General features: G+C 39.7%; 1 protein-coding gene across 3 annotated transcripts in view; it reads right to left on the bottom strand.

Moving 5' to 3' along the window:
• Positions 1-1,921: 1,921 nt before the first annotated feature.
• Positions 1,922-19,503, bottom strand: part of VPS35L (VPS35 endosomal protein sorting factor like) — a 56,791-nt gene continuing 39,209 nt past the window's right edge. For all 3 annotated transcript variants that reach the window (XM_061473304.1, XM_061473305.1, XM_061473306.1), the window contains 5 exons: positions 14,656-14,795; positions 12,661-12,826; positions 10,761-10,879; positions 3,239-3,385; positions 1,922-2,688 (listed from right to left, as the gene is read on the bottom strand). In XM_061473304.1, the coding sequence (XP_061329288.1) occupies positions 2,590-2,688; positions 3,239-3,385; positions 10,761-10,879; positions 12,661-12,826; positions 14,656-14,795 (671 nt within the window). In that variant the 3' untranslated portion in view covers positions 1,922-2,589. The remainder of the gene's footprint in view (positions 2,689-3,238; positions 3,386-10,760; positions 10,880-12,660; positions 12,827-14,655; positions 14,796-19,503) is intronic.

The following is a 19,503-nucleotide window of genomic DNA, read 5'->3' as shown; positions in this document are numbered from 1 at the left end:
CAGTGGAGGTCATTTTCTGTTCCAAGACAAATGCTGAATTCAGGCCCTCAGCTACTTGCCTAGCAAAAAACTTGACGTAAAATAAAGGAACAGGTAAGAAAACGTCAACTAGTGACTTCATTTAGGAAGAAAGTGACAGCACATACAGCTTTCTGCTGCAGAGCCAGTCCTGGATGGGTAATGACTGGTTTTGCACTACCACAGACAAGATGCTGAAGGTGATATTAGTCCTAGCCTTGCCTTTAGATAAGAACTTTTTCCCTATCTAGAATTGCATAACATATACCAGTATGTTGTTCAACTGCAGCTTTGTGGCCTGGCACCTTTCTCTTGATAATAATATACACATGGAAATGTAGTTTCAAAATCAAGACTCATACCGGGGGAAAAAAACTGTCAGCTTTTTTCAAGCAGATAAACTTGTTCTGGCCTGTGTATGTGCTGCGTATAGAAGAAAGAGGAGGTCTAATACTGTACAGTACTGTAGGTACTGTAGTGATAGGAAAAGGGGTAACGGGTTAAAACTTAAACAGGGGAAGTTTAGGTTGGATATAAGGAGGAAGTTCTTTCCTGCTGGGTGGTGAGGCACTGGAATGGGTTGCCCAGGGAAGCTGTGAATGCTCCATCCCTGGCGATGTTCAAGGCCAGGCTGGACAGAGCCTTGTGTGACATGGTTTAGTGTGAGGTGTCCCTGCCCATGGCAGGGGGGTTGGAACTAGAGGATCTTAAGGTCCTTTCCAACCCTAACTACTCTGTGATTCTAATAAGTGGAGTGTTTTAACTAAAATTAGTTTAACATGGAAATTAGCTAAAAGCAGTTTATTAGAGTGATTGCATTAGCTTCTAAGCTAAATTTTTATACAGTTTACTTCTGATAACTAAGCAGAGTTTCTGCCTGTTGTTGAGCTGTTTTTGCACTAATAAAAGTAGTAAAACATTTCCCATGGTGGTGTTGCATCGATAAAGGAATGAAAGTAATACTGTGCTTCAAAGACAACAGGCAAAAATGGATGCCTGCATGGAAGGAGGAACAGTGGGCATGTCTGTAAGCCTGTTGTAAGAGTTTCTATTTTACAGAGTCTGAAGGAACTCCACACTGGGTTTAGAGCAGTACATTTGCCCCCAGAGGGCAATTTCTGCCATACCACAGCTGCTTAATGTGACCCACTTGGTGGTTTACAGGGCTCAGAGTTTAATCCCATTTACCCAGTTTGTGGCTTACGTTTCCAAACCCAACACGAAGAATCATCTCCGCACTGTTGAGAGCTGTTTTGTGCAGCTGCAGCAAAAAGGAAAGCTAAATTAAAGTGGGACATGATAACATATTTCAATATCTATGTGCACTAGATAAAAAAAATTTTAAGGAACATCAGTATAATCAAAATGGCCATGTACTAAAGTTGGAAAGGTTCTTTATCAAGCTGATACTATTTCATAGTTATCTTGTATTCCTGCAATTTTACTTAGGTTTCAGCTACAGCCTGTATCAGGACAAAAAAGTCCTGGTTCATTTCTTTACAACCTTAACACAAAATACGTATTTTAGATGTACCCTGCTTCTGTAATCACGGAGGAGATGAAAAACAGGCAGCAAGAATGCTTTAATAATTTTAATAATTTATTATCAGCTTGCTAACTCCTTAAACATATGGTTCTGGCAAAATTGATTACTTGCTTAGCCTTAACAAAATAAAGCAGTTTTGTGCAAAAATGTATCTTAATATCTATATGCAGATTTAGCTCATTAAAATGCCACTAAGCAAACCCAGCAATAGATGCAAGGTCTCAGCATGGTTCCTCCTTACCATGGGACAGAAGTGGTGAGAGTGAAATGTTATTAGATGTAATAGCAGTACATGTAACTTAATTCCACGAGGGTGAAGTGACAAATTTGTATACAAAGTCCCCAAGAACAAACAGATGAACTGCAAATTGTTTTATTCAGGGATAGTGTACTTTGCAAACACAGAGTACTTTGCATACATTTCCATTTTTCTTTGCAGACAGCACTTAAAAGATTCTTTCCATTTTACAAAACAACACTGAACTAAAACGAAAGCATAAACATGTCCATGAAAATATATTGCAGAAATTAGGACAAGAACACCTCAGCCATTTTTCTCTTCTACTGGAACTGACCAATCCAATGTTGGCAGCTTCCCAAAGCAGAAAGATGGCTTAGTAGGATTATTATATTGAAATGCTGGTTTCTACAGAGGAGAAAGACTATCCTGCATGTGGGATGAAGTGTGGAAGATGTGAACTGATCCATGCAGTTTATCTTCTTTCTTTGTTGCTAAAATGACAACAGGTTAGCTTTCTAAAGGCTTTTGCAACCACAGAGGTTCAAAATACCATTAACTAAATCTAAATCAGCATTTAATAAGAATGTAGAGGTAAAACTGGAAACAAATTCAGGTTAAATTATTGCACTCAGAACAGTTTTACCTTTACTTGTGTCCAAGTAAATCTGTCCAACTAAGTAAAATAAAAATACACTGAACTCCTCCAGTCACAATCCAGATCAGTGATTCGGGCCTTGGCAACACACTCCCTTGTGCAGGTGACTCCTTGGGAAAGCGGCATTCCTCAGGTCCTGGACTGCAGAGGAAGCCGAAGGGCCAAATCTGTGAAGTGACTCATTTCAGGTTGTTTGCTGCGCTTCTTGATGTATTCTAGTGTTGTCACCTGGGTACAAAAGAAAGGTATTTTGAGATTTTTAGTGTCTTTGTTTTCAGTTCACAGGCCATCACTTAATTTATGTGAAGGTGTTTTGAACAGACACTCATGATTTTCCCTAAATATTACTGGCTACAAGAGCACTTGCTTTTCTTGCTCCAGAGCTGCTTATCATGTATACCTTTCTTAAAGGCTCTAAAACACCCACTTTCCAAGCTTACACCATGCAGTTCCTTCCACTAATAAAAATGTTGTACTTCTCTTAAACATAGTTTTCTGTACTGAGAAAAGCTATAGCACTCAACATTTGCACATTCCTTAATGTGTGAAATACATGTTAAAAGTGCCAGAAAGATACAGACCACTTGAAGTAAGACAAGCTGCTTATTTCTTAAGAAGCATTTAAAAATAAGTGGGGTTTAGACTAATTTATTTTTTAAGACAGCAACTTGTAAAATTATTGGCTTTATTCAGATAAAGAAATGTTACCTTTTCTCAAACGAGGAGTTTAAAAAGATCTTAAGAACTACAATTTCCCTGCATTACCCCTTTTCCTTACCATAGTACTGGTGTCAGCAAAGCCATGCTTCTGAGCAAGATTCCAGAGGTTGACTGAAAGCTGGTTTAGTTTGTTGTTCCGTAGATCCCCATGAGCTAGAATAGTGTTAAAGAAATAGAGTGCCAACTGGCTCTGTCGCTTTAGGGTCTATAATAGAGAAAAAAAATATATAAAATTCCTGTATTATCAGGCAGTCATCCCAAAATATCCAGCATAGCCTCACCGTATTCTCTGAACTCTCAGAAGTGCAAGGGGCAGACACTCATTTTGTGATACACAGCAATACACAAGAAAATGGGCATAGTTTTTCATGTCAAAACACAAGTAGTGATAATCACAAATCAGCCCAAGTTGCTGTAACTAAAATAATTACATAAGGTTCCTACATCTTGTCCCACTTTAGCACAGCATGTAGGTCTGACATGTTTTTAACTCAAAGACTCCCTACAACTGCACAGAAATCACTCTCCACCAACCAACCTTCAACTTACATCACCATAGCTATGTATTTTTTAGGGAGACCACTATCACCATCTAGATGAATGCAACTTCAGGCCTCTTCCAGCAGTCTGTTCCACTAAAGATGGTCTTCCCCTGCTGTTCTTTAACTGAGACTTCGGTGATGCCAATGTATTTGTACCATATCTGCAGCTATTTTGCCAAGGAAGGACCTTAAGGAAGATCCCTGCTTCATGGTAACCTACCATAGAGGAGCACCATGCCCTTTAGCCTCTGGAAAGGGGTTCTGGGGCACAGACAATCCTGCACTAAGCTTACAGGTTGCTACCATGCTGATTTAGGATGAGAGGAAAACAGAATTAAAATGCTATTGCAGATTCTGCTTATTCCTTTAGAATAAATTCTAAAAGGCTAAAAAGATGAATTATTATTGGATGTATGTGAGTGTAGTATCTGTTTATAGTGCTTTGCTGCAGCTATCCTTTGTTTTTTGCTCGAGACAGACCACTAATAAAAGTATAGCTCCATCTTACACAGAAACCGCAACAGCATAGTAGTAGTTAAAACTGTCAGCTGAGCAGCTCGATTAATGAACTTAATACTTCACTTTAGCCCCCTCAGTTCAACACATACTAGGTAGCTATCACACAGCATTCAGATGTGAAGTTACAGAAGACTGAAGCAGAGACTGGGATAAGAGGAGTGCAGCGATCTCTGATTTGCACACTCCTGAAATGATGCCAATGCAACCTTGCAGCCTCTGCCCCTTTTCCTAAGGGATCAAAAGTAAATTAATTTCCCTTCTCACTGCCAGCAAGAGAGGTCAGATGCTATTCATCAAAAAATGGGCACACACTGAGCCATCAGTCCTCCAGATAAACATGGAAAAGGAGAAAGGCGCCATTAAAAACCTGGCTAACTAGAAAAGAGAGCACAGCATGCCCCAGACTAGAAACATCAGACTGCTACTGTATGTACGAGACACACAGAGTGGATTTGTGCACACAGAAAAGATCTGACACATGAGAAACTGTGCACCCACACACAAGCATGCCCAGAGCTGCTCCAGGCCCTGGAAGTTCCCTAAGCACTAAACTAATTGCATGAAGCTCCTGAGATGACAGCTGTTCCTTTAACAGTTATCTGCATTAGCAATTTCCACCCCAGTATCTCCAAAACCCGTTCAGAGGCTAAAACCACAACAATCATTTGGAGTGTTGAACATACCAGACAGAGAAATACAACTGATCAGCCTAGTCCCGTAGTAGTAACAAAAAAAGCTGAAATACAACTCAAAAAGACAATAAAATGGAAAGCAGTTATGTTTAAATGCTACTGTAGTATTTCTCTTGTAGGACTCCCATTATTCAGGGGTAAAACAAGGTACAGCCAGCTGGTCCATGTTTTGCCACATTCACAAGACATCCTGCCACATTAATATGTATCCTGGATTAACAAAGTAACCTGTATTAACTATGGGTTTTTTTCCCATTGACCATCTAATGCCTGTATGTCTTCTGCTGAATACAAACTTCAAAGAGGTTCCTGGGAATTGCCTGGAGGTTTCCTCACAAGAAGTGGGACAGTCAAATTATCAGGCAGAATGCAAAAGCAGCAGTACTCTGGTCTGAATATCAACAAACGACGTTTTCCAGGCAGTACCAATGCAAATACAAAATCTGTTCTTTAAAAGAAGGATGATATTTTGATTAATTTAAACCATATATAATTCAGAAAGGATCACACTTCAAAAAGGTTCTAAAAACACATTAAAAAGCTGGAAGAATGAGATGCACACTAACTCTCATTGTATTGGGGTAGGTGTAACAGGATGTTGGCATCTAGTCATGAGTAACACAATATAGAGAGGAGAGGCAGGCTTGGGTATGCAGTAAATCCCACCACGTCTGAAAATGAGTAAGTCAGAGAAAAGGCTTCACATGATGATGAACAGGAATGTTTGTGTACCACGGCACTGACCTCCAACCTGAGAGAGACACGTGTGCCAGCATGCTGCCATGCCTGCTAACACACCTGAGATGGAAAAGTGGATGGCAATCCAATTTACAGGACATCTTCACAAGCAGCAAGGAGAAAGCAACAGCTGCCATTTGGCAGCCACAGACATCATGGGGCTAGCAATTCCCACATCAAAAGGAACTGCCAGCCTTCTAGGCAGTGCATTTTCCATAATTTTTGGAATAATGCTGATGACAGTGAAACAAAACACCTCATCCCAGAATGTGACTCCCTTGTGCCCGAGCCCCTCTACTGAAATGCACAGCAATGCCCAAATTTCATGTAAACGTAACAGAAAAAAAAAGACCTTCCATACAAATGCCTGTGTAACATATTTCTCCAAATTCTGCCTAGCAATTAAAATATTCATTCCTGTCTGTCAGCGACTTTTGCCAGACATCGATGTCATAAGGATACCTTGAGCCTTCTGTTAGAAAAGCATTTGTGCATTCAGATACGTTGCTCCTCTGAAGGTGCATCCAACCTGCTGCAGCTCCCATGTAACAGGCTCTGATACTCCTTAACAGGCCAACTGTGGCAGCACTGAGCTCAGCATGCCCTGTAAGGCTCCTCCAAGGCACTAAATATATCAGTCTAGGCTGAGTGTCCATGCTGATACAACATCTGTTTGCTGGTGTTACCTGAACTATCTAGCCTGAAACAAATTCCAGCACTACTGTGATGCTGGTGCTTATGTCCTTGTGATCCAAACCTACATACTCCTAAAGAAAGCCATGACAGGCAGCCTTGTCTTTCCTTAAAAGCTCTCACGTTAAGCTCTTTAGGAACCTTTTAACATCCGTTTGTTCACTGGAAAGGATCATGAGCTGCATGGGGCAGACCATGTGCTCAACTCTCTCATTACGCAACTGTCCTAACACAGGATAAATGAAGCACCCAGCACCAACAGCAGCTCATACAGGCTCATTTATAATAAAAGGAAATAATGATCTGAGAAAACACCAAGAACCATGCCGCAGCTGGGAGCTCTTATACCACACAAGAGGACACATATCCCCTATTTCACCATTCCACTAGCATGCTGAGATGGACAGAACAGAAAGAGCTTTCTCTTGGATACAATCCTTGAAACAGCAGTCCTGAACCTCCCTCTGAAGTACACAGTCTCAGTGACAGCCTCTGCTGGCTCAGGGTGCAGTAACACACCTCTAGTTAATGGCAGGCTGAGACACTTCATTTCTAGCTCTATACTGGCACTGTGGCAGCTTCATCTCTATTTCAAAGTCCTTCATGTATTTTTAAAGCTTTTAATATTCATTGTGCTGCTCACATCAGCTTTATTTCCCTCTAAAATTAATCCAACAAAGAAATGCTCCATGTAGAACTAACTTGCGGTTCATGGAAAACCAGACCCTACTTTCCAAAACCATACTGAGTAATCCTGCTGTAGGCTGTTAGCAGAATCCTGATTTATGTATTTTGGTTTCCTCCATTTACCAAGTATGCTGCAAACATGCAGAAACAATGTTCCCAATTAAACTTTCTCTAGTCTTTAAACTCCACCAGCATGCCAGAGGCAATGATGTAATAAAAGGATTAATCTGGGAGTTCAGACTCCAACTTTGAGACAAAGAAGTCGAGTTGACACGCACTCACCAGCCACAGCTCCTAACTGCAATGTACCTATCCTATTGCTGACCCTTCAGCAGGCAAGCTGCAAGGTGCCAAAACAGGAACTTCCACCACCTGCAGTGTCTTCTGGAAACTGCAGCAGATAAACTCTTGTCCCTCTCCTCCCAAAGCGGAATATGATGTTTAACCACCTTAGAAAATCTTGGCCAAGGACACAAAATTCTTAAGGATGAGCAAGCTCTCCTCAATTTAAAACATAACCACACATAGAGAACTACATCCAACTCTGCTTCTAGTTCAGTATTCAAACACATGAAATCAACTGAAGCTTTTATAAGTTTATATAAAATTATCAATCAGATGTTTTGAAAGCAGAAGCCTCAAGAGTATATCCAGAAATTGCTTTTTATTGCTCCTTTTTCGATGCTTACTCTAAAACGTCCAGTACCTATCATATGGTACATGGGAAGACTGCCATCCTGACATGACACTGCCAAGGACACAACAACATGTTTCGAATGTTTTGGATCAAAAGTGGTGTTTGAATAAAACATACTCAATCTGGACATTTACCACCGAGTAGCAAGAGGCAAGGTATTTACACTCCTAAGAAACTGAAGCGTAAGATCAGCCTTCCACCCACCCAAAGGCAGAAAGGATTCACTGGTGCATGCTCTTGTGACCAGGAACAGCTTGAAGTTTACAGAACTATCCAGAACAGAAAATATCCATTCCAACAGTGTCACGTAACTGAAGCATTCTCCAAAACTGCGAAAAGATCATGCTGTGTTAACATAAGATGCACAATTCTCTTCCAAATCGCCCTTTTGGTGAAAGCATTTTACTGTGAGTAAAATTTATCTTCCTTTATAGCTTTTAAAGGAAATGAACCAATAAAAAATGCAGAATCATCAGAGACTTGTTCATTTAAATGAGCAGCCAAGAAGATGAATAATAAAAGGTCACTGACACTGAAGCAATCCAAATACCACAGTGATTTTATGACTGGTTCTGCTTTAGCACAAATGGAGGCGTCTGACAATATTCTCGTTGCCTCCATTCCCTCAGCAACAACAACTTCCTCAAAAAACTATTAATTCTTACACACCAACTTGTATCTTAACCTCTCAAGGACTTTTACTCAACTAAGCAAAATAAATGCTCCCTCTTTGTAAATAAGGACCAACAGAGGAGTAAACCCAGGGCCACAGAGGCAAAGGCAGGGCAAGGACCTATATCCATGCTGCTTAGCTTTAAATCCAGTTTTCTACGCAACAACTGCTTCAGCGAAATAACACAGGATCTCATTACTCAAAGTACTAAGCTTGAAAGAAAAAAACCAGAAGCCTTTCAGAAACCACAGACTTCAAGCTTTACAAACATTCGCACACACATACTCCATATAGGAGTCAGATGCAAAAAATCCTAAATATACAAGCCATAGGCCGGAAAACACTGTTAAAAATCTCTTCCAAATATCTGCTTGGATATTCTAAGCTGTGCAAGAGTGGTTGTTTTCTTCTGTTACTGTTCTGAAAAAGATCTATTCACTGTGGTGATGTGTACAATAATGTAGAGTCATTTGAGCAAAGAGTTTATTCATCTTACATCTCTACTATTGCTAAAGGAAGGATACATAGGATATCGAAAGTAGAGAAAAGGCTAAACTTAGCATAGTGTCCTCCAAATATGTATCATTCAACACATTCTGTATTGGCAAACACTACAGGCTATTGTGCAAACAGGCTACCTAAAAAATTACATCAAATTAATCATCCCCTGCCCTCCCATTTCACTCTACAAGAAACAGGATTTCTATCAAAACAGCAGTTTAGTAAGGGGTGTTTAGGAAGCTGTGGAGGGGCTCGATCTCAGAAACAGCAAATTCTCATTATTTCAGTAATACTGAAAACTTCACTCATCTGCCCTTCACATACAATCCATTACCCTGTATTTGATCCCTTAGAGATTCTGAACTCCAATCAAGAAACCCAATAAGCTGCCTAGAGTTTTCTGTATTCAATATTGAACAAATATGACCCTGCATTAAAAACAGGATAAAGCCACAACATCTTTCCCCTCCCTCTGCACCTTTCTCCTGACTTTATCCTAGTGTCTGGAACCCAAAATTTTTACCAGTTAAAGGTGGTTGCCATTGTATTTTACCCAGTAACAGACTAGTGTTGTGTACAGTTCTGGTGTCTCAACATAAAAAGGACATGGAACTGTTGGAACAAGTCCAGAGGAGGGCCACGAGGATGATCAGGGGACTGGAGCACCTCCCGTATGAAGACAGGCTGAGAAAGTTGGGGCTGTTCAGCCTGGAGAAGAGAAGCTGCGTGGAGACCTCATAGCAGCCTTCCAGTATCTGAAGGGGGCCTACAGGGATGCTGGGGAGGGACTCTTCATTAGGGACTGTAGTGATAGGACAAGGGGTAATGGGTTAAAACTTAAACAGGGGAAGTTTAGATTGGATATAAGGAGGAAGTTCTTTCCTGTTAGGGTGGTGAGGCACCGGAATGGGTTGCCCAGGGAGGTTGTGAATGCTCCATCCCTGGGGGTGTTCAAGGCCAGGCTGGACAGAGCCTTGTGTGACATGGTTTAATGTGAGGTGTCCCTGCCCACGGCAGGGGGGTTGGAACTAGATGATCTTAAGGTCCTTTCCAACCCTAACTATTCTATGATTCTATGAATTCTTACTTTCCCGTTACAAAATTGGGCATTTCAGACAACTGTTAACTTAGCTGCCAAGAAAAGATGGTTTATTTACAGAGAGAGAGAGATGACAGCCATGAGGAAAAAACAGGAAGGACAGATACAGAGCAGATTTTAGGCATAACTATAGGCAGTCAAAAGAGCGACTGTGGCACCCAGTTCTCTTAGGCCAGTAATTGCAATACCAGCATCATCCAGCTCATTATAGTCACTCTCATAAGAAAAAAAGTTATCCCATCATATTTCCATAACCAAACTACACCAGGACTCAAGCCTGTTAATTTAAAGCTAACTCTAAACCACAGAGCATCATGTTTCCATAATCAGACTACACCAGGGCTCAAGCTGGTTAATTTAAAGCCAACCTCACTATGCTGCTCTGCAATCATTATTCTAGGCACTGCACGTGCACAATCAATACAACAGAGTAGCTTCTACTGTTTGTTGGTTTGTTGTACTATCTGTATACAACATATGGCTAAGCAGGTAACTTTAGCCTGAATATTAGCAATGTATTATAATCGCTACATGATCTGTTTCGCATCATTAGGTCTCTCCACCACAAGCCTGCCTACGTGACTGACCCACCTTTTAACAAGTAAAATTACCCAGTTTCCTCCTGTTGCAAGGTTCCTGGAGCTTTGTATATAACAAAGCCTGGTCAAGAAGCTAGACTACTTATTGAACTCCAAAGTAATTTTGGTTTTGTACTGAATCAAGCTGAGTAAGAACATACCTCTTCTTTTCCAAGGGTTTTCAGATGATCCAGGATCTGTGCTATCACTGTTTCACACAGTTTATTAATTTCAGCCAGGAACTTGGAGTCTCCACCATACAGGGTATCATTAGAATCAACTGCAGAGATGAATTCAAGCTTAGGTTTGGCTAAAGAGCTATGCATTTATTTGCTACTGAAAACACCAGCTATTTATAAAAGATCAGATTTAGAAGTTATAAAATGACCCTTCTCCTCCAAGAAACACAAACAGAACAATCTCGTTTAAGTGCCTAACACTTTGTTACCTACTATCTCCTGATTTAAGGGAAAAAAAACACTGAAAAGAATCTTCTAGGTTAAGGCCAGTCCTGTATTCTGGATGCAGCCAGGTTCAAAAACATCTGCTAGACTTAAATGCAAAGCAATATATAGTGTTAATTTTCACTTTTCCCACAGAGACAGACTCCCTGTTCCCATCAGTTTAGAAGAGTATGGCTACAATCTTCAATGGCAGCAGGGCTGGGCCAAACAGTTTACTTACTAAAACCAGCAAGATTTTCAAAGGAAACTGCCTTTTTTAACTAAAATAAAGCCTTGACTACCTCAAAGTTATGGACAGAAATTCAGGAAGTGTATTTTCAAATTCAAAGACCCTGAAGGATATTTTCTGGGGGGTAAGGGGAGAGAGAGCTCCATGTTTTTAGAGCTTATATAGTTACGATTTTAAACACATGTTTTGGCCGAATTTATTTACGTTTTAGTAAGAAGGTGGTTACAAAAATTTGTAAGTTTGCGTGGTTTAAGTATATTCTGGGTAAACCAGAGAGCACTCGAGATAAAAGGTGATCCCCTGTTCTCAAGCAAACTTCATTTTAAGAAGCTAAGGTACATGCTCCACATAGGGGAAAAAAAAAAAATCATCCAGCTACAAGGGAAAAATTAGTAATTTGTATTTCCATGCTTCTTTCCCTTGAAATATAATTAATTCAGATTTCCCATCTTGGGATTATGCAGCTGTTTTGGTCATATAAAACACAGAGTGAAAAAAAGGGCAGCTAAACCACATTTCCTTACAGAACCTGAAAAGTAGATTTACTATAGAGTACTTGTTCAACAGACAACTATTTTCTGTGCTGCTAACTGCAAGAGGTGCTTTGTCATGGCTGGTAACTCTGACAGACTATCCAGCAGGAAAACTGCAGAATGTATTCTAGCCTGCCTCCTTGTGAAAGCCCTGTGCAACTTGAACAAAAGCCGAACTAGCTTGGCCTCTCGAACTAACTAATCATGTCAGTGTGCTTTAAAAGGCCTGATTAATATTCTACCTTAATTTAGTAACCTCTTTATGATCAGAGGGCAAACACTCAAATCTTAGAGCATATTAAAATATATTACAAAAAGACTACAGCTATTTTATAAAATGAAAAATCTTCAGATTCTTTTTTTCTAGTTCTGAAAATTTTTGTAAGTTACCACCACAATTTCCAAAACTAAAAGCCTGTATTCAAAGCAGCAAATACACCCTTTAATAATGAAGAGTAGGCATTGCATGCTAAACTGGAGTAGTTAATAGATGTGAATGAAACACCAACAACAGGTGTAAGTCGACACTTTAGACTAAAAGAAAACCCTCCATACATATGAAGTTCTAATAATTCATAGTTCTAAGTATTTGCACCAGCACCACCAGGAATAAACTATGTAAAACACTCTACACAGTTCCACATTAAAGAACAGACTGTACACCTGTTCAGGAGTCACTCCTGTGATTACTTTAAGTTACAATATCTGGACCTGCATAGGAAAATAATCCATTCTGTATTATTGACTATCATTGACCTTCATTAACTAGGTAAGATAACAATACTACAAATTGCATGGTGGAACACAAGGATACAGAGCCACCCTTATTTATTACCTTTATCTACATGGTAGATATATACTTCTTGAGTCATCGCAGACAGCAGATGCAAAACATTAGTATAAATCCTGACTTTGTCATCACTGTTATCCTCCCAAGTGTAATCCTGGATCACATTTAGCAATCCTCGCACAAGAAACAATACTCCTTGTTCTGGATGGTCCTGTAGAAAAGAAAAATCAAGACAAGTCAAAACCACCACCATAACCACCCCAAAACCAAACTTGGATTATTTGCAGTAATTCAGGGGCTTAGTCATAATATTACCTCTGTAAAAGCAAAAACCACAATATAATTAAAGCTGACAACTACTTTTCTTAAGTAAGTGCTTTCTGCAAATCCTTTTAAAAAATTGTTCCAGTTTCCTTCAAAAATGCCCATTTGACCCATAATCACAAACTTGATCTAAGGCAGTCTCCATGGACAAACTCTGAAATGCTTTGTTTTCTAGTCACGGGGGAGTAGTACAAAATTTAATTGCCAGCTTTGTAACAGCTAAGCCTCTAAAATTACACACACCGGGTAGACTTTTTAATTTAAATAATGTCAGTAAGCTACAGAAACAAGTATATTACTCATATAATTATGAGTTTCAGAAGAACACCTACACTGGAAAGTCAAAGCTACAGACAATCAACAATCTTTCATTATGAAAGGAATATAAAGACATCCGATTTACATAAGCTACAGGGTTTTGCAAGTAGTTTTAATACTGCACCCAGCTTATTTCAAGCTGATGGTGCAATGACACCAACATGCATAAAGACAAATCACAGTCCACTGGGGACACTTCCTTCTGATCATCTATCCTGTAAAGTAAGGAGAAAAAATATTATGGAAGCTAATTTCTGAATTCTGGTATCTCATTGCAAGTTCCTCAGAACTGAATCCATGAGGCAAATTCCTCCTTCAATCATCTGATCCAAGCCATTTCTCTGAGCAGCATCAAGTTCTGATAATAGCCTTCCTTCAGAGGAAGGTCAACAAAATACCTTGGCTGTGTAAGTTTTATCTCAGATCTTCCAGACTAATTTACAATTTTTCCTCATCTTTCAGCTACAGCTGAAAATATAGGAAGGAAAATTACATCTATATGTCTAAACTTGGCAGCTGGCTAAAAACTGGAAGGGAGCAAAATGGCAGTATTTTGTAAAATATTCGTTAGAAGAGGAAAATCATGCACAAACACATCTATCTTTATTTTTTCCCACTCAAAAGATTAGGCAACCTGTAATAAAGTAACTGAAACTAATAGAAACTACAGCTGTATATTTTTCCCCTCCTCAGGTATTAGATTTTATAAGTGCTTAGCTAAAATACCACATTTCTGCAAGGATCTATTAAACCAGTAAATTATTCTTACACAATTAAATGATGGTAAGATTTCTTAGAATCATAGAATAGTTAGGGTTGGAAAGCACCTTAAGATCACCCAGTTCCAACCCCCCTGCCATGGGCAGGGACACCTCACACTAAACCATATCACCCAAGGCTCTGTCCAACCTGGCCTTGAACACCACCAGGGATGGAGCATTCACAACCTCCCTGGGCAACCCATTCCAGTGCCTCACCACCCTAACAGTAGAGAATTTCCTCCTTATATCCAATCTAAACTTCCCCTGTTTAAGTTTTAACCCGTTACCCCTTGTCCTATCACTACAGTACCTAATGAAGAGTCGTTTCCCCCCCCCCCCCCCCCAGCATCCTTGTAGGCCCCCTTCAGATACTGGAAGGCTTCTATATGAGGTCTATCCAAATCCAGTTAAGTGCAAGATGCTACTGAGAGAGGCAATGCTGTTCTCCAGCTCCAACTATTCTGCCTCCCCATTTTGCACTTGGGTGAGTGATTTTGCAGCCAATAAGCAAATGGGTTCAGCTTGCTCATGGAAAACCAAGCACTACATCTCCCACTCCCAAAAGCCCATTGTACTTTAAATTTTTAAACAGGAAAGCCAAAATAGCCTATGTGCTATTCATAAACACATGACTTACCGGAACAACTAATAAGGTGGAAAAAAAATTGCAAAGGAATTCCAGGAGGAAGGCGTCAGAAGGTCGCATCTTTCCATCAACATTGATCATTTTTGGTACTTCTGGAACAAGGCTCACTGCAGCTTTGAAAAAAGCATCAGCTACAAAATAAATATATAGTTGCTGTATTATTACTCCAGCTGTGATGGCACAGCCATGCCCCTGATCCAATGACTGCTTCAAGTTTGTTTGAAATAGACCACAGAAAATGAACCTATGCTTAACTGCAAAGAAACTGGAGACTCAGCAATCAATATCTGCTGCAATTTAAGTGATGCTGGTTTTTCAAAAGAAGTTGCCACTTCACTCGAGGCTTGTGAACTTATAATTCTCCTTTGCTTAACAGGAAGACACCACTCTTTCAAACAGATTGCAAATATAATTAACAAGAAAAGCACACAATTCAAAACTGACTTTTCTGACTAATGCTTATGCCAGGAGAATGGGGAACACAGAGGGGCGTGCAAGGGGAAGATCTTGCTATCTTGTTTGCAAATTCATTCACAAAAGGCTAGAAAGTTCTAAGAAATTATGGGTGGCTTTGTTTCTCTAAGTATTTACAGTTATTAACAGTAAAATGCTGATACAGGACCAGAACCCAAGGTATCGCTGGATAAAATGATTCTAAGAATCACAATAGAGGAATTACAGAAATCATCCACCATTATGGCCTTGGCAAAATAGCTTTTAAGATGTTTTTCACAACTCTCTATTAAGTCTCTAATTCTACAAAACCCCTCAAACATGAGAACATCTATTCCTCAGTTTATTAAGTTAATATTCATAAATTAAAACCAATAGTTTCCCTCTCACCCTACACCTCCTATACATGCTAAAAACTCCCCCAAAAGATTCTGACAGCAACACTGGTTTGCACTGTCTTGGCCACATTTCAAAATATCCAAGCACCCAAATCCCACTCAAGCTGTTTAGCTACATACTTCAAAGCAACCTTCAGAATTAATGCTGCATCTTTACTTCAAGAGCAGAGATCGAGGCCCTGAAACCAGATTTTAGCAAAGCATAAAAAAAATTCTTGGTGAAAGCCAAGAGATGGCTGAGATGGAGACACCACTGCCAGGCATTCATGGGTACTTCCAGGAGTGCAGCTTGCTCTGGAAAAATTCATTTGAGCACATGCGACTCCAAGCAAATTTGCTAAATATAGCCCCAACTGATATCTAATTCAAGCTCCCGAGGAATACCAGGGAAACATCTGCTTTGGAAAAACTGTAAATTTTCCTGACTCTTATTTCTTTTCAGCAGACAAGTGCTCAATCCCTTCTTAACTTTTCAGTGCTTACAACACAGGCCCCTTCAGTCACACATCATACTTCTTTTATTCTGCACATGAGGTGAAATAATGACTTATTTATTTCAAACATGTAAGTTTGAACAGCCAACCCAAAGGAAGGCAAGTAATCTTGCTGAGCTTTATTAGAGGAAGGAAAGCAGCAGCTGACGTTCATTCTAGCACAAGTAAATGAATCGCTGTCACTTCCACAGTTGTCTCAGCAGAAAAAAAAAGCACATGCCCCACATCACTTTATAATAAAAACATGTGACCAGACAAATGAAAAAATGTGTCTCAGAAAATAGTCTGCATTCCAAAGTACCCACATCTGTGCAGAGAATACCCATGCCTTCTGAAGTTATTTCAGCGGGACAAGAAGGGTCTGTGCAGCAATAAGTCTCCATAATGAAAGAGAAATAAAAGTACCTCACCTGCTCTCCCAGCAATCACAGTCCTAGACATTCTCCTCTAAACATTAGACACAGCACGAAAACCAAACCCTCCATCTTCACTATGACTTTCTGCAACTTGATTAAATTTACTCTTCCTTGACCTCCTGCAGCCACTGCAAATGAGAGATGACTTCTTATCTGGTTGAGCACCTTCAGAGACACGAGCTCCCTCATTAGACCTGCTAGTTAGAGCAGCATGCCCAGCTCTACATGTGACTGCTGCTGGGAATGAGGAGAGAACTGTCCACGCCACAAACAGCTCACCAAGACCTATCCTCAATGCAAAAAGCTCCTCTGTGCCTCCATCTTGGTCCTTCCTGACTATGACAGTCACAGAACTGCTGCCTCCCTGCTATGACTCTTTGTGGCTGCTGCTGTCCTCTCACCACTGCCACATGGTTGTGTTTACAGCCCCACACACTATTGCTGTCTCAGCACAACAGGGAGACTGTGGGGCTCTTGCCCCTACACTTTCAAATCTTCTTGCCTCATTCCTCCTGCCCCCCACAACACAGCCCAGCAAGCCAAAAAAACAATAGAGCATAGAAGGAGTTGGCTGCATTTTCTATTAAAGAAATGGTTATTTTACCTTGGTACATCCAGAAGTACCGGCAAAGGAGAGTATGTTCATTCTGCTATGAGTTCAGCCAACCTGCACTAACCACAAAATGGTTCTTACACTTGAAAACTAAAAGCACATTTATCCAAGGTATATGTGCTTTGTGAAAAGCAAAAATAAATTCACATTAATGCAGAGGTTTTACTATAGGCTCTGCAGAAAACTGTCTCCCAAACACTACCACCCTGTTCACTTGCAGAGAGGTGTCAGAGTACGTATTACATGTTCTGAGTTTGGAGAAAAAATTCACTAAATAGAATGTCACAGGCATGCTCTTTTCCTAATAAGAATAAAACGAGCATTGGTATTTAATTCTTAATTACATTAATTATGAGGTTATGCAATGGTACTTTCTCTATATCTTTTAACAGTCAATTTATAAAGCTATTGCTGTAGAGATGTTTTGAGAGAAAACCACATGCTTGCTTTTCCTGGTTTAAGAAGCCACATGAAAAGTACCAAAACCCACAATGATGTTACATTCTTGATTAAAAAGAAACAGAAAAATACAACATACATACAAGAAGACTTCTTCTGGTGAAGGAAGCTGTCCTCTTATCTGCCTAATGTATGACACTAGTTCTAAAGTGAGCCACTGCTAAGTTGGATAAGGGGACAGCAGCCTGCACATTAAAACAAATCATCATGATAAAGTCTTCCCAGACTGCTGTTAATATCTTGTGCAGTGCTCCGAACATGACATACTTCATGCTCTGCTAAATTTATCCTTTCACAGCAGCTCCTTCATTTTAGTTGACCATAATCCCACAAATCTTTCCCCGAGCACACATGTTGACCTTCAGGCTACAAAAACTAAGTCTTGGATATCCAAGTCAGCACTTTCAGTAATATTGTCCCCTATGAAATTGGTGTTGAACATTTTGCTATTGTGTGTATATATGCACCATCATGAATATTGACATTTAATTATACATTCACACAAATATGTGTACCTCCATGTATTTCTATCTATCAATCTGCCTACAAATAAAAATTTAACTTACATCGTATTTGCTACATCTAGGAGAATCAGGCAAAAAACCAAGGAGGAACAAAGCCATTAATAATGGGGAAAACAATTAAGCTCCTTAAGTCCACCTTCAAAGAGCAAAAAGGGAGTGAGTTTGACACACCTACACAAACTATTTTTAGTCATGGATACAATTACACAAGGCTAAGTACACCCAAAGGACAAGATCAGGACCATATGCAGTGTTCTTTCTGCATTACACATCACCTTCATGCCCTACAACACCGTCAAGCCTATTTTAATACTCCGAAGATTTTGCTTCTGCATATGACAGATGCTGGAAATATAATGAAGCCTTATACTCCAGTGCAAAAAAAAAAAAAAAAAAGAAGCAAGTGTGGGGGGGTTTTGTTGCCTTTCCTTTTTTTTTTCTGTTAAATAAAATAATGCATTAGTGTTTTGTCAACCAATCATTGCAAACATTTGGAACTCCTCCTCCTCACCCTGGTGAGGCCACTATGAGAGTTTTGCCACATTGCTGAAATGTGTTTTTCCCCTTGAGCTATTGAACATTCTCCATCTTAGAATTCTCTACACATCACTTCCAATCTAGAAACTACAAAAAATTATTTGAAGTAACAAAGATGAAATTAATGGCTGCTGCATGGTGAACTGGAATGCACTATGTTAAATAATACTATTTCATACTAATTCATACTATGCTGCAGATAAAAAAGTAGTTATGTGGATGAAGCCTGCTAGTGCTAGTTAGAGGAATAGCTTGATTATAGATTGTTACAAGGCCTTAGTACATCCAGACAAAGGCATACAGAGGCGTAAGTGGAGGAGAAGATTTGTACAGGGAGACCATGCAGTATAAGCAAGAACACTGGATACAAGATATTTTATCCTTAAACTGTGATCAATAAACACAACAACAACACCACCACCCAAAAAAGAAAATAAACCCAACAAATCCTCCAAAAATTCAGCCTGACTCTTTAAATTCCATGTAATGGCTAAAGGCTGTGAGGTAAGGTATTGTCAGCAGTCTATCAGTAATACTGTAAACTTCAAGATGATAAACTTAATAAAGTTGAATACTGTAGTTTCTCCTGGTTATTATGAAACGGGAAAAAAAAATCTAGCAAATGAGCAGACACAAGGAAAAACCTGATACAACACTGAAGTGTCAATATGGGTTTTGGAGACAGAAATCATTCCTCAGAAAGTTTTCGTAAGAACCCACAAGTTTGTGTTTAAAGTGACCCACAGCAAACAGGAATACTCAGATTTTTAAAAACATTTAACAACGTTCCTCACACAAAAGGCTTTTAAAACAGCTAAGCTGGCAAAAGATAGGGAGGAAAGTCCTCCTGAGGATTCATAAGGATGAGGTGGAGGGGGAAAGGAGCAGGAATAAAAAGTTTTCACAGTGGAGTGAAATGACAATTGTGTCCTTAAGGTTTGTCAG

This window comes from Pezoporus flaviventris, unplaced genomic scaffold (genome assembly GCF_033815535.1).
Source record: "Pezoporus flaviventris isolate CSIRO_AGI_PZ_B2104156 unplaced genomic scaffold, CSIRO_AGI_Pfla_v1 ptg000078l, whole genome shotgun sequence".
Taxonomy (NCBI): Eukaryota; Metazoa; Chordata; class Aves; order Psittaciformes; family Psittacidae; genus Pezoporus; species Pezoporus flaviventris.
Note: the sequence above shows the minus strand (reverse complement) of the source record. Positions and strands in the feature narration are given on the sequence as shown.